Source organism: Mesoplodon densirostris, chromosome 18, assembly GCF_025265405.1.
Source record: "Mesoplodon densirostris isolate mMesDen1 chromosome 18, mMesDen1 primary haplotype, whole genome shotgun sequence".
Lineage (NCBI taxonomy): Eukaryota > Metazoa > Chordata > Mammalia > Artiodactyla > Ziphiidae > Mesoplodon > Mesoplodon densirostris.
In genome coordinates, this window is record NC_082678.1 from 52,880,141 (window position 1) to 52,892,597 (window position 12,457).

A 12,457-nucleotide genomic window follows, 5' to 3' on the forward strand; every position below is an offset into this window, starting at 1 on the left:
ACTTACTGACATAGCTGAAAGGAGATCTCTAGAGCTATACTGTCCAAGGCAGTAGCTTCTAGTCAGTTGTGGCAATTTAACTAAAATGAAATAAAATGAAAAATTCAGTTTCTTGGACACAGCCACATTTCAAGTGCTTGATAGCCACTTGTGGCTAGAGGTTACAGGAATGGACAGTACAGATAAAGATCATTTCTGTCATCACAGAAGGTTGTATTGGACAGGAATGCCTTGGAGGAAACAATGCCTGTATGCTCCTGACACTTGTTTTTTCTTGCTGATTACTTGAACTGTTTCCAGGAGGGACTCTTCAGAGGAGTCAGTTTTGCCAGGATCTATCAAACACTAGCTTGAACAACTGAATTTTTAAAATGGGCTCTACTATGACAGCTTCCTAAACTGCTCTTTAGAAACTAGCTGGCTAGTCTTGTGGCCCTTTTAGTATGCCATCTGAAAGTGGCTTTCAATATTTGGAGATCTAATTGTGCTTTCTCAGGTGTGGCTATACTTTTACCCCTCCCTGAATCATGTGAGCATATTTATTTCTCTTGTGGTTGATTTGTTCCAAGGTGATCTATTTCTTTAGTGTATGGACTTCACATTTTCCCAATACCTCCTTTCCTGGGCCTCATACCTTAAGTTTATATTTGTTACACATATGTTCTTACTTAGGACTTCCTTGTTCCATTATCACAGTGCTCCTTAGTCAGATGTGCCCATCACTGTCGCCTGAAGTACTTTAAAACAATGTAGATGCCTTTGTTCCACCTTTGAGTTTTAGAATCAGTAGGTTTGGAGGAGGGCTTGGACATGTGTATTTTTTTTTAAGATCCATAAATTATTCTGAGCCACCTTTGATTGTAAAGCAGCACATTTTTGGAAACCTTCTGGCTCTATTAACAATCTATATTTGGGTTATGAAGTGGGCCAGTCCTTTTATACATAATAACCACACTAGGTGGTTAAATAAATGCTTGCAAGTATTTCTTTTGCAATCTGGAGTTCCAGCAAGATGATTTGCTTTCCCTTTAAGCTCTCTTGTGGGATGTACAAATAACTGTTCTCCACTGGGTTAGTACTCCTTGGTAATCCCCATTCAAATTTCTGATAGGCCTGTCAGATTTAATTTGTTTAAAACAAAATCCTTAATTCCCTGCCTACTCCCCACTGCCCCCCCACCCAGATTTCTCAGTCTTTTCTGTCTCAGAAGCTCTACTCATTTTGTCCAGCCAAAAAATCTGTTTACTTTTCTTGATTTCTGTTTTCCTTCAATCTCCATATCTAATCTACCCATTGCTCCTGTTTGTTCTACTTCTAAAATATATCTCAAATCTGAATATTTCCTCTTCACCTTCACTGCCCTAATCCAAGATATCACATAAAAAACTTTTTTATTATTGAAAAAAAAATCACACATATACAAAAGTAGAGAGAATAGTATAATGAATCCCTCTGTATCAGTCATCCAGCTTCAGTAATTAACAACTCATGGCCAGTGTTGTTTCATTTATTACCCCTCCCCTTGGGATCATTTTGAACAAATCAGACATCATATTGTACTGTAAATATTTCAGTATGTATCTCTCAAAGATAACAAATGACTGCATTTTAAAATATCATTTGGATCATATCATTCACCTACTTATAACCCTTCTGTGGCTTCCCTTTTTACACTTAAAATAAAACACACACTCTTCACTGCAGCTGTAATTCCTTTGGTGTCTAACCTTTGCTCCTCTCTCCAACTCCATTTCATACCTCTTCCCCTTGGACCAGTACTCTTCAGCCACTCTGGCATTTTTCTGTTCTTTGGACTCATGGGAATGTTTTCTCAGTTTGGGGCTTTTGCACATGCTGTCCCTTCTTCCCAGCCAGCTCTTTCTTGGCTTTTCACATAACAGATTCCATTTCATCCTTCACTCCTTGGCTCAAATGCCACCTTGTCAGAGAGATTTTTCCCTGATTACCATGTAGAGTTAGCCCCCTCCCATTACTTTATCCCATATCCCCCTGTTTATTTCCTTCATTGCACTTACAGAATTGGAAAGTGTCTTGTTTGTTTATTTGCTTAGTGTCTATTTTCTGATTTTCACTATGAGAGTGAGCAGGGACCTTTTCTGTCTTGTGTCTGTAATGCTTAGAACAGTCCCTAGCTTATAATAGGAACTCAGTAAATATTTGTTGATTATGAACATGCTTTCCAGGGTGCTTGGGCTGACTAAGATAGACGGTTCATATTGAGGAGATTAAGTAAATCTTATTAGTTAGACTAGGTTACAATGTACATTAAAATATAAATCTAATGTCTTTTGCCTTCCTTATTATTACAATGTGCCCTGTTTATTTCAGGCTGCCTTTGATATTGGTTGGGAACAAATCTGATCTGGTGGAATACAGTAGTATGGAGACCATCCTTCCTATTATGAACCAGTACACAGAAATAGAAACCTGTGTGGAGGTATGCCTTATCATTTGATTTTGAAATTTATGGTTGGTGAATTCTCACTAAATTGAGGTTCAGAATAGGAGGGAGGGAAGATGTGGGGTGGAATAAATTTGTTTGTGAAGTCATGTAAACCAAATAAAACAGAGAACTTGGAGATGGCCTCTGAGCTCTTTGTAGACAGTTGTATTGTGATATCCATTAAGAAAAATGCACTTTTTTCAGTTTCTTCAAGGAATGTTGATAGTTAAAAAAATATTTTTAGCTCTCATAATTGCTTTCAGAGTGAAAAATTTTAAACTTTCTTTTCAGTGTTCAGCAAAAAATCTGAAGAACATATCGGAGCTCTTCTATTATGCACAGAAAGCTGTTCTTCATCCTACAGGGCCCCTGTACTGCCCAGAGGAGAAAGAGGTAAACCCTCCATCCCACCAGGCTGTGTTAGTAGGGGCTGGAATGTGTAGGTAGTAACTCCGTTAGGATAACTATTTTTAGTAACTCTGAAGTATTCATCTAAACTGCTAAAATTAAAATTTATTGCTTACTATACTGTTATATTTTCTAGGTACTTTTCTTCAAAGACATTCATGTTAAATAGTCAATAATATTCCAGATGAAATATTATTTCAGGAAATGCCATTAAAACAAACAGAAGAATTGGCAATTGTAACAATAAAAAGTCCAAAGACTTAACTAATGGTCTACTTGCTTTGCTACAATTAAATCCACAAATCTGTGGGATGAATTGGGAGATTGGGATTGACATATATACACTAATATGTATAAAATAGATAACTAATAATAAAGTGCTGTGTAAAAAATAAATAAATAGGGCCTCCTGGTGGCGCAGTGGTTGAGAGTCCGCCTGCCAATGCAGGGGACACGGGTTCGTGCCCCGGTCCGGGAAGATCCCACATACCGTGAAGCGGCTGGGCCGATGAGCCATAGCCACTGAGGCTGCACATCCGGAGCCTGTGCTCCGCAACGGGAGAGGCCACAACAGTGAGAGGCCCGCATACCTCAAAAAATAAATAAATAAATAAAATTTAAAAAAAAATAGGGTTTCCCTGGTGGCTCAGTGGTTGAGAGTCCGCCTGCCGATGCAGGGGACGTGGGTTTGTGCCCCTGTCCGGGAGGATCCCACATGCCGCGGAGCTGCTGGGCCCGTGAGCTGTGGCCGCTGGGCCTGTGCGTCAGGAATCTGTGCGCCGCAGTGGGAGGGGCCACAGCAGTGAGAGACCTGCGTACCGCAAAAAAAAAAAAAAAAAAATTTAAAAATAAATAAATAAATAAATAAAATAATATTAAAAAAAAATCTACAAACTTAAAAACACATACAAGCAAAAAACTTGTGTAATTATTTGACATGGGTATATTATGTAATACAATTTGAATACTCCCTTTTGTTCCATAGCTTAGAAACACAGTAATTCCTTAATGAAATATTTAAAATTTAACAATATTTTACCATAGACTTTTAAAATTAATTTTTAAATTGAGATGTAACTCACATACCATAAAGTTCACCTTTTTGAAGTGTTCTCTTCAGTGATTTTTAATGTATTCAGAAAATTGTGTGTCCATCCTCACTGTCTGACTCCAGAGCGTTTCATCACCCGAAAGGAAACCTTGTACCCACTAGCAGTCACTCCCATTTCCCCCTCCTTCCTTACCCCAGTTTTTGGCAACCAGTAATCTTCTTTCTGTCTCTATGGATTTGCCTATTCTGGACATTTCATATAAATGGTATCATACAATATGTGGTCTTTTGTGTCTGGCTTCTTTTATTTATTTATTTATTTATTTATTTTTGAATTTTATTTTATTTATTTTTTATACAGCAGGTTATTATTAGTCATCCATTTTATACACATCAGTATGTACATGTCAATCCCAATCTCCCAATTCATCCCACCCCCACCCCCACTTCCCCCGCTTGGTGTCCATATGTTTGTTGTCTACATCTGTGTCTCTATTTCTGCCCTGCAGACCAGTTCATCTGTACCATTTTTCTAGATTCCACATGTATGCATTAATATACGATATTTGTTTTTCTCTTTCTGACTTACTTCACTCTGTATGACAGTCTCTAGATCCATCCACGTCTCTGCAAATGACCCAATTTCATTTCTTTTTATGGCTGAGTAATATTCCATTGTATATATGTACCACATCTTCTGTATCCATTCGTCTGTCAGTGGGCATTTAGGTTGCTTCTATGACCTGGCTATTGTAAATAGTGCTTCAGTGAACATTGGGGTGCATGTGTCTTTTTGAATTATGGTTTTCTCTGGGTATATGCCCAGTAGTGGGATTGCTGGGTCCTATGGTAATTCTATTTTTAGTTTTTTAAGGAACCTCCATACTGTTCTCCATAGTGGCTGTATCAGTTTACATTCCTACCAACAGTGCAAGAGGGTTCCCTTTTCTCCACACCCTCTCCAGCATTTGTTGTTTGTAGATTTTCTGATGCCCATTCTAACTGGTGTGAGGTAATACCTTATGGTAGTTTTAATTTGCACTTCTCTAATAATTAGTCATGTTGAGCAGCTTTTCATATGCTTCTTGGCCATCTGTATGTCTTCTTTGGAGAAATGTCTATTTAGGACTTCTGTCCATTTTTGGATTGGGTTGGTTGTTTTGTTTTTTTAATATTGAGCTGCATGAGCTGTTTATATATTTTGGAGATTAATCTTTGTCAGCTGATTTGTTTGTAAATATTTTCTCCCATTCTGAGGGTTGTCTTTTTATCTTGTTTGTAGTTTGCTGTGCAAAAGCTTTTAAGTTTCATTAGGTCCCATTTGTTTATTTTTGTTTTTATTTCCATTACTCTAGGAGGTGGATCAAAAAAGATCTTGCTGTGATTTATGTCAAAGAGCCTTCTTCCTATGTTTTCCTCTTAAGAGTTTTATAGTATCTGGTCTTACATTTAGGTCTCTAATCCATTTTGAGTTTATTTTTGTATATGGTGTTAGGGAGTGTTCTAATTTCATTCTTTTACATGTAGCTGTCCAGTTTTCCCAGCACCACTTATTGAAGAGACTGTCTTTTCTCCATTGTATATCCTTGCCTCCTTTGTCATAGATTTATTGACCATAGGTGTGTGGCTTTATCTCTGGGCTTTCTATCCTGTTCCATTGATCTGTATTTCTGTTTTTGTGCCAGTACCCTATTTTCTTGATTACTGTAGCTTTGTAGTATAGTCTGAAGTCAGGGAGTCTGATTCCTCCAGCTCTGTTTTTTTCCCTCTAGACTACTGTGGCTATTCGGGGTCTTTTGTGTCTCCATACAAATTTAAAATTTTTTGTTCTAGTTCTGTAGAAAATGCCACTGGTAATTTGATAGGGATTGCATTGAATCTGTAGATTGCTTTGGGTGGTATAGTCATTTTCACAGTATTGATTCTTCCATTCCAAGAACATGGTATATCTCTCCATCTGTTTGTGTCATCTTTGATCTCTTTCATCAGTGTCTTATAGTTTTCTGCATACAGGTCTTTTACCTCCTTAGGTAGGTTTATTCCTAGGTATTTTATTCTTTTTGTTGCAATGGTGAATGGGATTGTTTCCTTAATTTCTTTTTCTGATCTTTCGTTGTTAGTGTATAGGAATGCAAGAGATTTCTGTGCATTAATTTTGTATCCTGCAAGTTTACCACATTCATTGATTAGCTCTAGTAATTTTCTGGTGGTATCTTTAGGATTCTCTATGTATAGTATCATGTTATCTGCAACCAGTGACAGTTTTACTTCTTCTTTTCCAATTTGTATTTCTTGTATTTCTTTTTCTTCTCTGATTGCTGTGGCTAGGACTTCCGAAACTATGTTGAATAATAGTGGTGAGAGTGGACATCCTCGTTTTGTTCCTGATCTTAGAGGAAATGCTTTCAGTTTTTCACCATTGACAGTGATGTTTGCTGTGGGTTTGTCATATATGGCCTTTATTATGTTGAGGTAGATTCCCTCTGTGCCCACTTTTTGGAGAGTTTTTTTTTTTTTTTTTTTTTTTTTTTTTTTTTTGCTGTACGCGGGCCTCTCACTGCTGTGGCCTCTCCCGTTGCGGAGCACAGGCTCCGGACACACAGGCCCCGCGGCCATGGCTCGCGGGCCCAGCCACTCCGCGGCACGTGGGATCCTCCGGGATCGGGGCACGAACCCGCGTCCCCTGCATCGGCAGGCGGACTCCCAACCACTGCGCCACCAGGGAGGCCCTGGAGAGTTTTTATCATAATTTGGTGTTGAATTTTGTCAAAAGCTTTTTCTGCGTCTATTGAGATGATCACATGATTTTTATTCTTCAATTTAATATGGTTTATCACATTGATTGATTTGCGTATATTGAAGAATCCTTGCATCCCTGGGATAAATCCCACTTGATCATGGTGTGTGATCCTTTTAATATGTTGATGGATTCTGTTTGCTAGTATTTTGTTGGGGATTTTTGCATGTATATTTATCAGTGATATTGGTCTGTAATTTTCTTTTTTTGTAGTATCTTTGTCTGGTTTTGGTATCAGGGTGATGGTGGCCTTATAGAATGAGTTTTGGAGTGTTTCTTCCTCTGTAATTATTTGGAAGAGTTTGAGAAGGATGGGTGTTAGCCCTTCTCTACATGTTTGATAGAATTCACCTGTGAAGCCACCTGGTCCTGGACTTTTGTTTGTTGGAAGATTTTTTTTTTTGCGGTGCGTGGGCCTCTCACTGTTGTAGCCTCTCCCATTGCAGAGCACAGGCTCTGGACGCACAGGCTCAGTGGCCATGGCTCACGGGCCTAGCCGCTCTGCGGCATGTGGGATCTTCCCGGACCGGGGCACAAACCTGTGTCCCCTGCATTGGCAGGCGGACTCTCAACCACTGCGCCACCAGGGAAGCCCTGTTGGAAGATTTTTAATCACAGTTTCAGTTTCATTACTTGTGATTGGTCTGTTCATATTTTCTATTTCTTCCTGGTTCAGTCTTGGAAGGTTATACCTTTCTAAGAATTGGTCCATTTCTTCCAGGTTGTCCATTTTATTGGCATAGAGTTGCTTGTGGTAGTCTCTTATGATGCTTTATATTTCTCTGGTGTCCATTGTGACTTCTCCTTTTTCATTTCTAATTTAATTGATTTCAGTCCTCTCCCTCTTTTTCTTGATGAGTCTGGCTAAAGGTTTACCATTTTGTTTATCTTCTCAAAGAACCAGCTTTTAGTTTTATTCATCTTTTTTTTTTTTTTTTTTTTTGCTGTACGCGGGCCTCTCACTGCTGTGGCCTCTCCCGTTGCGGAGCACAGGCTCCGGACGCACAGGCTCCGCGGCCATGGCTCGCGGGCCCAGCCGCTCCACGGCATGTGGGATCTTCCGGGATCGGGGCACGAACCCGTGTCCCCTGCATCGGCAGGCGGACTCTCAACCACTGCGCCACCAGGGAAGTCCCTGTGTCTGGCTTCTTTCACTTAGTGTAACGTTTTCAAGGTACATCCATCCACGTTGTAGCATTATTAGTACTTCATTCCTTTTTATGGTCAAATGATACTTCATTTTATGGATATACCACATTTTGTTTATCCATTCATCTGTTGTTGGATATTTGGATTGCCTCCACTTTTTGGCTGTCGTAAATAGAGCTGCTAAGAACATTTGCACATAAGTTTGAACCCCTGTTTTGAGTGTCTATTTAGCAGTGGAATTGCTAGGTTATGTGGTAATTTTATGTTTTACTTACCAAGGAACCACTAAACTATGAAAGTCCCAATTTCTCCACATCTTTGCCAACACTTGTTATTCCCCAGCCCCCACCTCTGTTTGTTTGTTTATAGCTATCCTGGTTGATGTGAGTGGTATCTCATTGTTGTTTGAACTGTATTTCTTTGATGGCTAATGATGTTGGACATCTTTTCATGTGCTTATTGGCCATTTGTATATTTTCTTTGGAGAAAGGTCTATTTGAGTATTTTGCCCATTTCTTTTTTTTTTTTTTTTTTTGCGGTATGCGGGCCTCTCACTGTTGTGGCCTCCCCCGCCGCGGAGCGCAGGCTCCGGACGCGCAGGCTCAGCGGCCATGGCTAACGGGCCCAGCCGCCCCGCGGCATATGGGATCCTCCCAGACCGGGGCACGAACCCGTATCCCCTGCATCGGCAGGCGGACTCTCAACCACTTGCGCCACCAGGGAGGCCCTTGCCCATTTCTTAATGGAGTTATTTGTTTCTTTTGTTGTTGTTTTTAGTTTTTAAGAAATAAAAGTTTGCTGGGGGAAAAAAAGTTTCCTGAAAACATTTTTTTCAGGAAAAGTTTATAGTATAGGTTAGTGGTTGGAGAACTGACCCACAGGCCAAATTTGGCCTGCCACCTGTTTTTATACAGCCTATGAGCTAAGATACATTTTACATTTTTTAATGATTGGGGAAAAAATCAAAAGGAATAATATTTGAGATATGGGAAAATTATATGACATTCAGATTTCACCATTGATAAATAAGTATCATTGCACCACAGCCACCTTCATTCCCTTATGTTTAACTATACTTTCCTGTTACAAAGGCAGAGCTGCATAGTTGCAACAGAGCTTATATGTGGCAACTGTCGTAACACTGCTGCTCGGTGCACTGCTAACTGGACTGACACGGTTCACATGCGGCAGCATTTCATGTACCATGTGTACCACTGTACTGTGACATTTTATTTTTTTATTATCAGTATATACCTATCATGCCAAAACAAGAAAAGAAAAAAAGTGGGTTTTCAGATGGCAAAACAGATATATATTCTGAGCTCTAATTTCAGTATTGGTTGTTTTGGACCTAAATGCATGTGCAAAGGAAATTTCCTTATTTCCTAATCCATTTGACCATGCAGTTGAGGAGCTTCCACCCAGCCTTCAGTTTGAACTGATCAATCTGCAGTGTAATGATGTGTTAACAGGCAATATCAAGAAAAAAATCAAATATGATACTGTAAATGCCTTCCAAGTGATGAAAGTGCTCAATTAAAGTTATATGTTTACAGATAGGTGTCACTATTGACAGTGTGTATCTGTGCAAAAAGACATTTTCAAAGATGAAATATGTAAAATCTCATTACAGATCAGCATTAACAGCTGAACACTTGCAATTGATTTTCATGATAGGGAATGCTGACTTTTTTTTTTAATTGAAGTATAGTTGATTTACTTTTTTTTAAATTGAAATATAGTTGTGTTAGTTTCGGGTGTATAGCATAGTGATTTGTTTTTTGTTTTTGTTTTTGTGGGGTTTTTTGCAGATTATATTCCATTATAGGTTATTATAAGATAGGGAACATTAACTTTGAACCCTAATTAAGCCAAATATTATCCCTCTAAGAGGAATTTCATCCTTCTCATTAGTAGACCTGTGGAGTAAATGTATACTCAGTTATTACTATATTTTTAATTTCATTAATAAAAACTTTTTGGAAATTTGATTATCTCTTGCTATGTAAGTACCTACATGATATCCTTGATTTTGCCTGTTGACCCCCAAAGCCTAAAGTATTTGCTATGTAGCTCTTTACCAAAAAAGTGCCGACCCCTGGTATAAATATTAATCTGAATTATCCCTTAATCTGACCCTGATTTACTCTTCCTTAATCCTGGTTTACTGTTCCTTAATTGGAGTGTTTATTTCTAACTTGTTCTTAATTCAGTATTTCCCAAATTCACCTCATAATAGTCACTAAGTGTACTTGTTAAAAATACAGATTCCATTCTGATTCAGCCAGGTGCTATATCTTATGATCAAGAAAATTTGGGAAACAGTCTCATACTGGAGAGATTTACTTCTCAGCTTAGCCTAGCAGTACATTAAATCCCCACTGTTAATTTGTTCTCAATTCTCTAATTGCTAACTTTTTTCTTAGGCCTATTATTAGTTCTGCTAATCTGCTAATCCTCCCTTCCCTGTAAAACACCTACTACCATCTGTTAGTCATTTCTTAGGTGGACATGCCTAAGGTAAAATTTGTAACTTTTAGAGATTATATGCCTTGATTTATACAAGTACAAGCCTTGAGTCTAAGCTTATAACAGAGTCTTTCATTTAGACAACATTAATAAGCTTTTAACACAGATTTGAGCTAGGATCATCAAAAAGATCATATTCTAAATTAAAGCCTGAATTCGAAATATGTTTCCAGTGACGACAGACTCTGTATGACCCATGGAGTCCTCTGCTTACCTAATAATGAAAAAGATCTGTGTGAGAGTTTAGATTACTTTATATGCAAAATGAGTTTATTTTATTACTGCCAAAATATTTTAGTTTTATTAAAGTATAATTTTTAATACTTTTAAAAAGTAGTCATTTTTTGGTGTTATATTTTAAGAGGTTAATATTTAAATATCATATTGAGCTAGTACCTTAGAGCACTTTTGCTTCTGATGCATTTCAAGCTTTAATGAAGAATGCATCACTGTTTTTCTTCAATTACTTTTTTTAATGTAGCATTTTATGATACAAGGAAAAACCACTTGCAAATAAAAAGTTAGTTTTAGATTCTGTTTTTTGCACCATTCTAGCTTTGCTACTTTTTGAAACGTTTAGATTATTATGTAACAGATTTTTAAAAGAAGAGTAAATAAAATATGTGATCTTTATTAAACTTGAATATCTAATATTAGGATCACGTTTATAGAAGCAATATCTTATTTTTGCTTAAAAAATTATCCATGATTGTGGATGTGATAGGTTATAGTCCATTTAACGTTCTTTTATAAAGAAACCCCTAACCAGTGCTCCCTAAATGTTTGACTTCTTTTTCTCAGTTCTTTCTAATCTCTTTATGTCTTAGATTTTACCTGTTTATCATTATATCAAGTTGCTCCCCTAGAGCCCCTATTTAAACCAAAAGAAGATAATTGTTCCTTCATTTTTTTTTTTTTTTTTTTTGCATCTTGACTCTGGTGGCTATCTTTTTTTTTTAAACACCTTTATTAGAGTATATTTGCTTTACAATGGTGTGTTAGTTTCTGCTTTGTAACAGTGAATCAGCTATACTTCCATGCTATTTTTAAAAGAACTTATTTTATGCACTTGAGTTTGATATGTTAGTGTGATCAAAACTCATCATTACTGTTTGCTCTGGATAGCCATATCACTGAAGTTAGTAAGCTAACAAGTACACATTTCCTCACCTTGCCGTCTCATTTCTCTGATTCAGATGTCCATAAGATATCTCCCTCCACACTTACACAGTGTTCAGAAATCTTCCTAAAAGTTTTATTTTCTCAAAATTGTTGACAGTGATTTTCCTATAGCAACTATACAAATTAGAAGCATGTGGGGCTTATTTTCAAATAGTAAAATATTTGTTCTATCCATTATAAATCCTAAAATAAAAGTTGTCAGAGTACATTTCCAGCAGCTTTTCTTATAAAAGTTGTAGAGTCAAAAATGTAATTTTTTTTTTTTTTTTTGTGGTACGCGGGCCTCTCACTGCTGTGGCCTCTCCCGTTGCGGAGCGCAGGCTCCAGACGCGCAGGCTCAGCGGCCATGGCTCACGGGCCCAGCCGCTCCGCGGCATGTGGGATCTTCCCGGACCAGGGCATGAACCCGTGTCCCCTGCATCGGTAGGCGGACTCTCAACCACTGTGCCACCAGGGAAGCCCCAAAATGTAATTTTTTAAATGTAATTCTTATCTCATAATAGGAAGTTAGTAAAAGACTTGTACATTTATCAACCAGTGCTATTTTGTCACCTGCTTGCGAATCAGTACATTTATATCCCAGCTTTGATAGATACACACACACACAAGTGACAGACCAAAACATTTAGTCCCATTTTGCTGCTAGAAGGTCAAAAATCAGAGAAGTTGTGTGTGGGGGGGAAGCCTTTACTATAGTTTTATGTAGCTCAAATTCTTTATGGAATGAGAGAGGGCATTTCTTCTTTATATGACTGGAAGAATGAATCTTCCCTAAAGATGAATTTCTCTTTTGCCCATCTTCAGAGGGTGTGTGGTCATGAAGGGAGAGTTTAACCATTCCAGGTCGGTCCAAGTAAATACTGCCTCATTTACTTAA

At 38.0% G+C, this 12,457-nt stretch overlaps 1 protein-coding gene across 13 annotated transcripts in view; it reads left to right on the plus strand.

Annotated features, from left to right (window-relative positions):
* The window catches only part of RHOT1 (ras homolog family member T1), a 57,050-nt gene that overhangs the window by 17,608 nt on the left and 26,985 nt on the right, over positions 1-12,457 (plus strand). For all 13 annotated transcript variants that reach the window (XM_060080611.1, XM_060080617.1, XM_060080618.1 and 10 more), the window contains exons 7-8: positions 2,350-2,458; positions 2,756-2,857. In XM_060080611.1, coding sequence (XP_059936594.1) covers positions 2,350-2,458; positions 2,756-2,857 — 211 coding nt within the window. The remainder of the gene's footprint in view (positions 1-2,349; positions 2,459-2,755; positions 2,858-12,457) is intronic.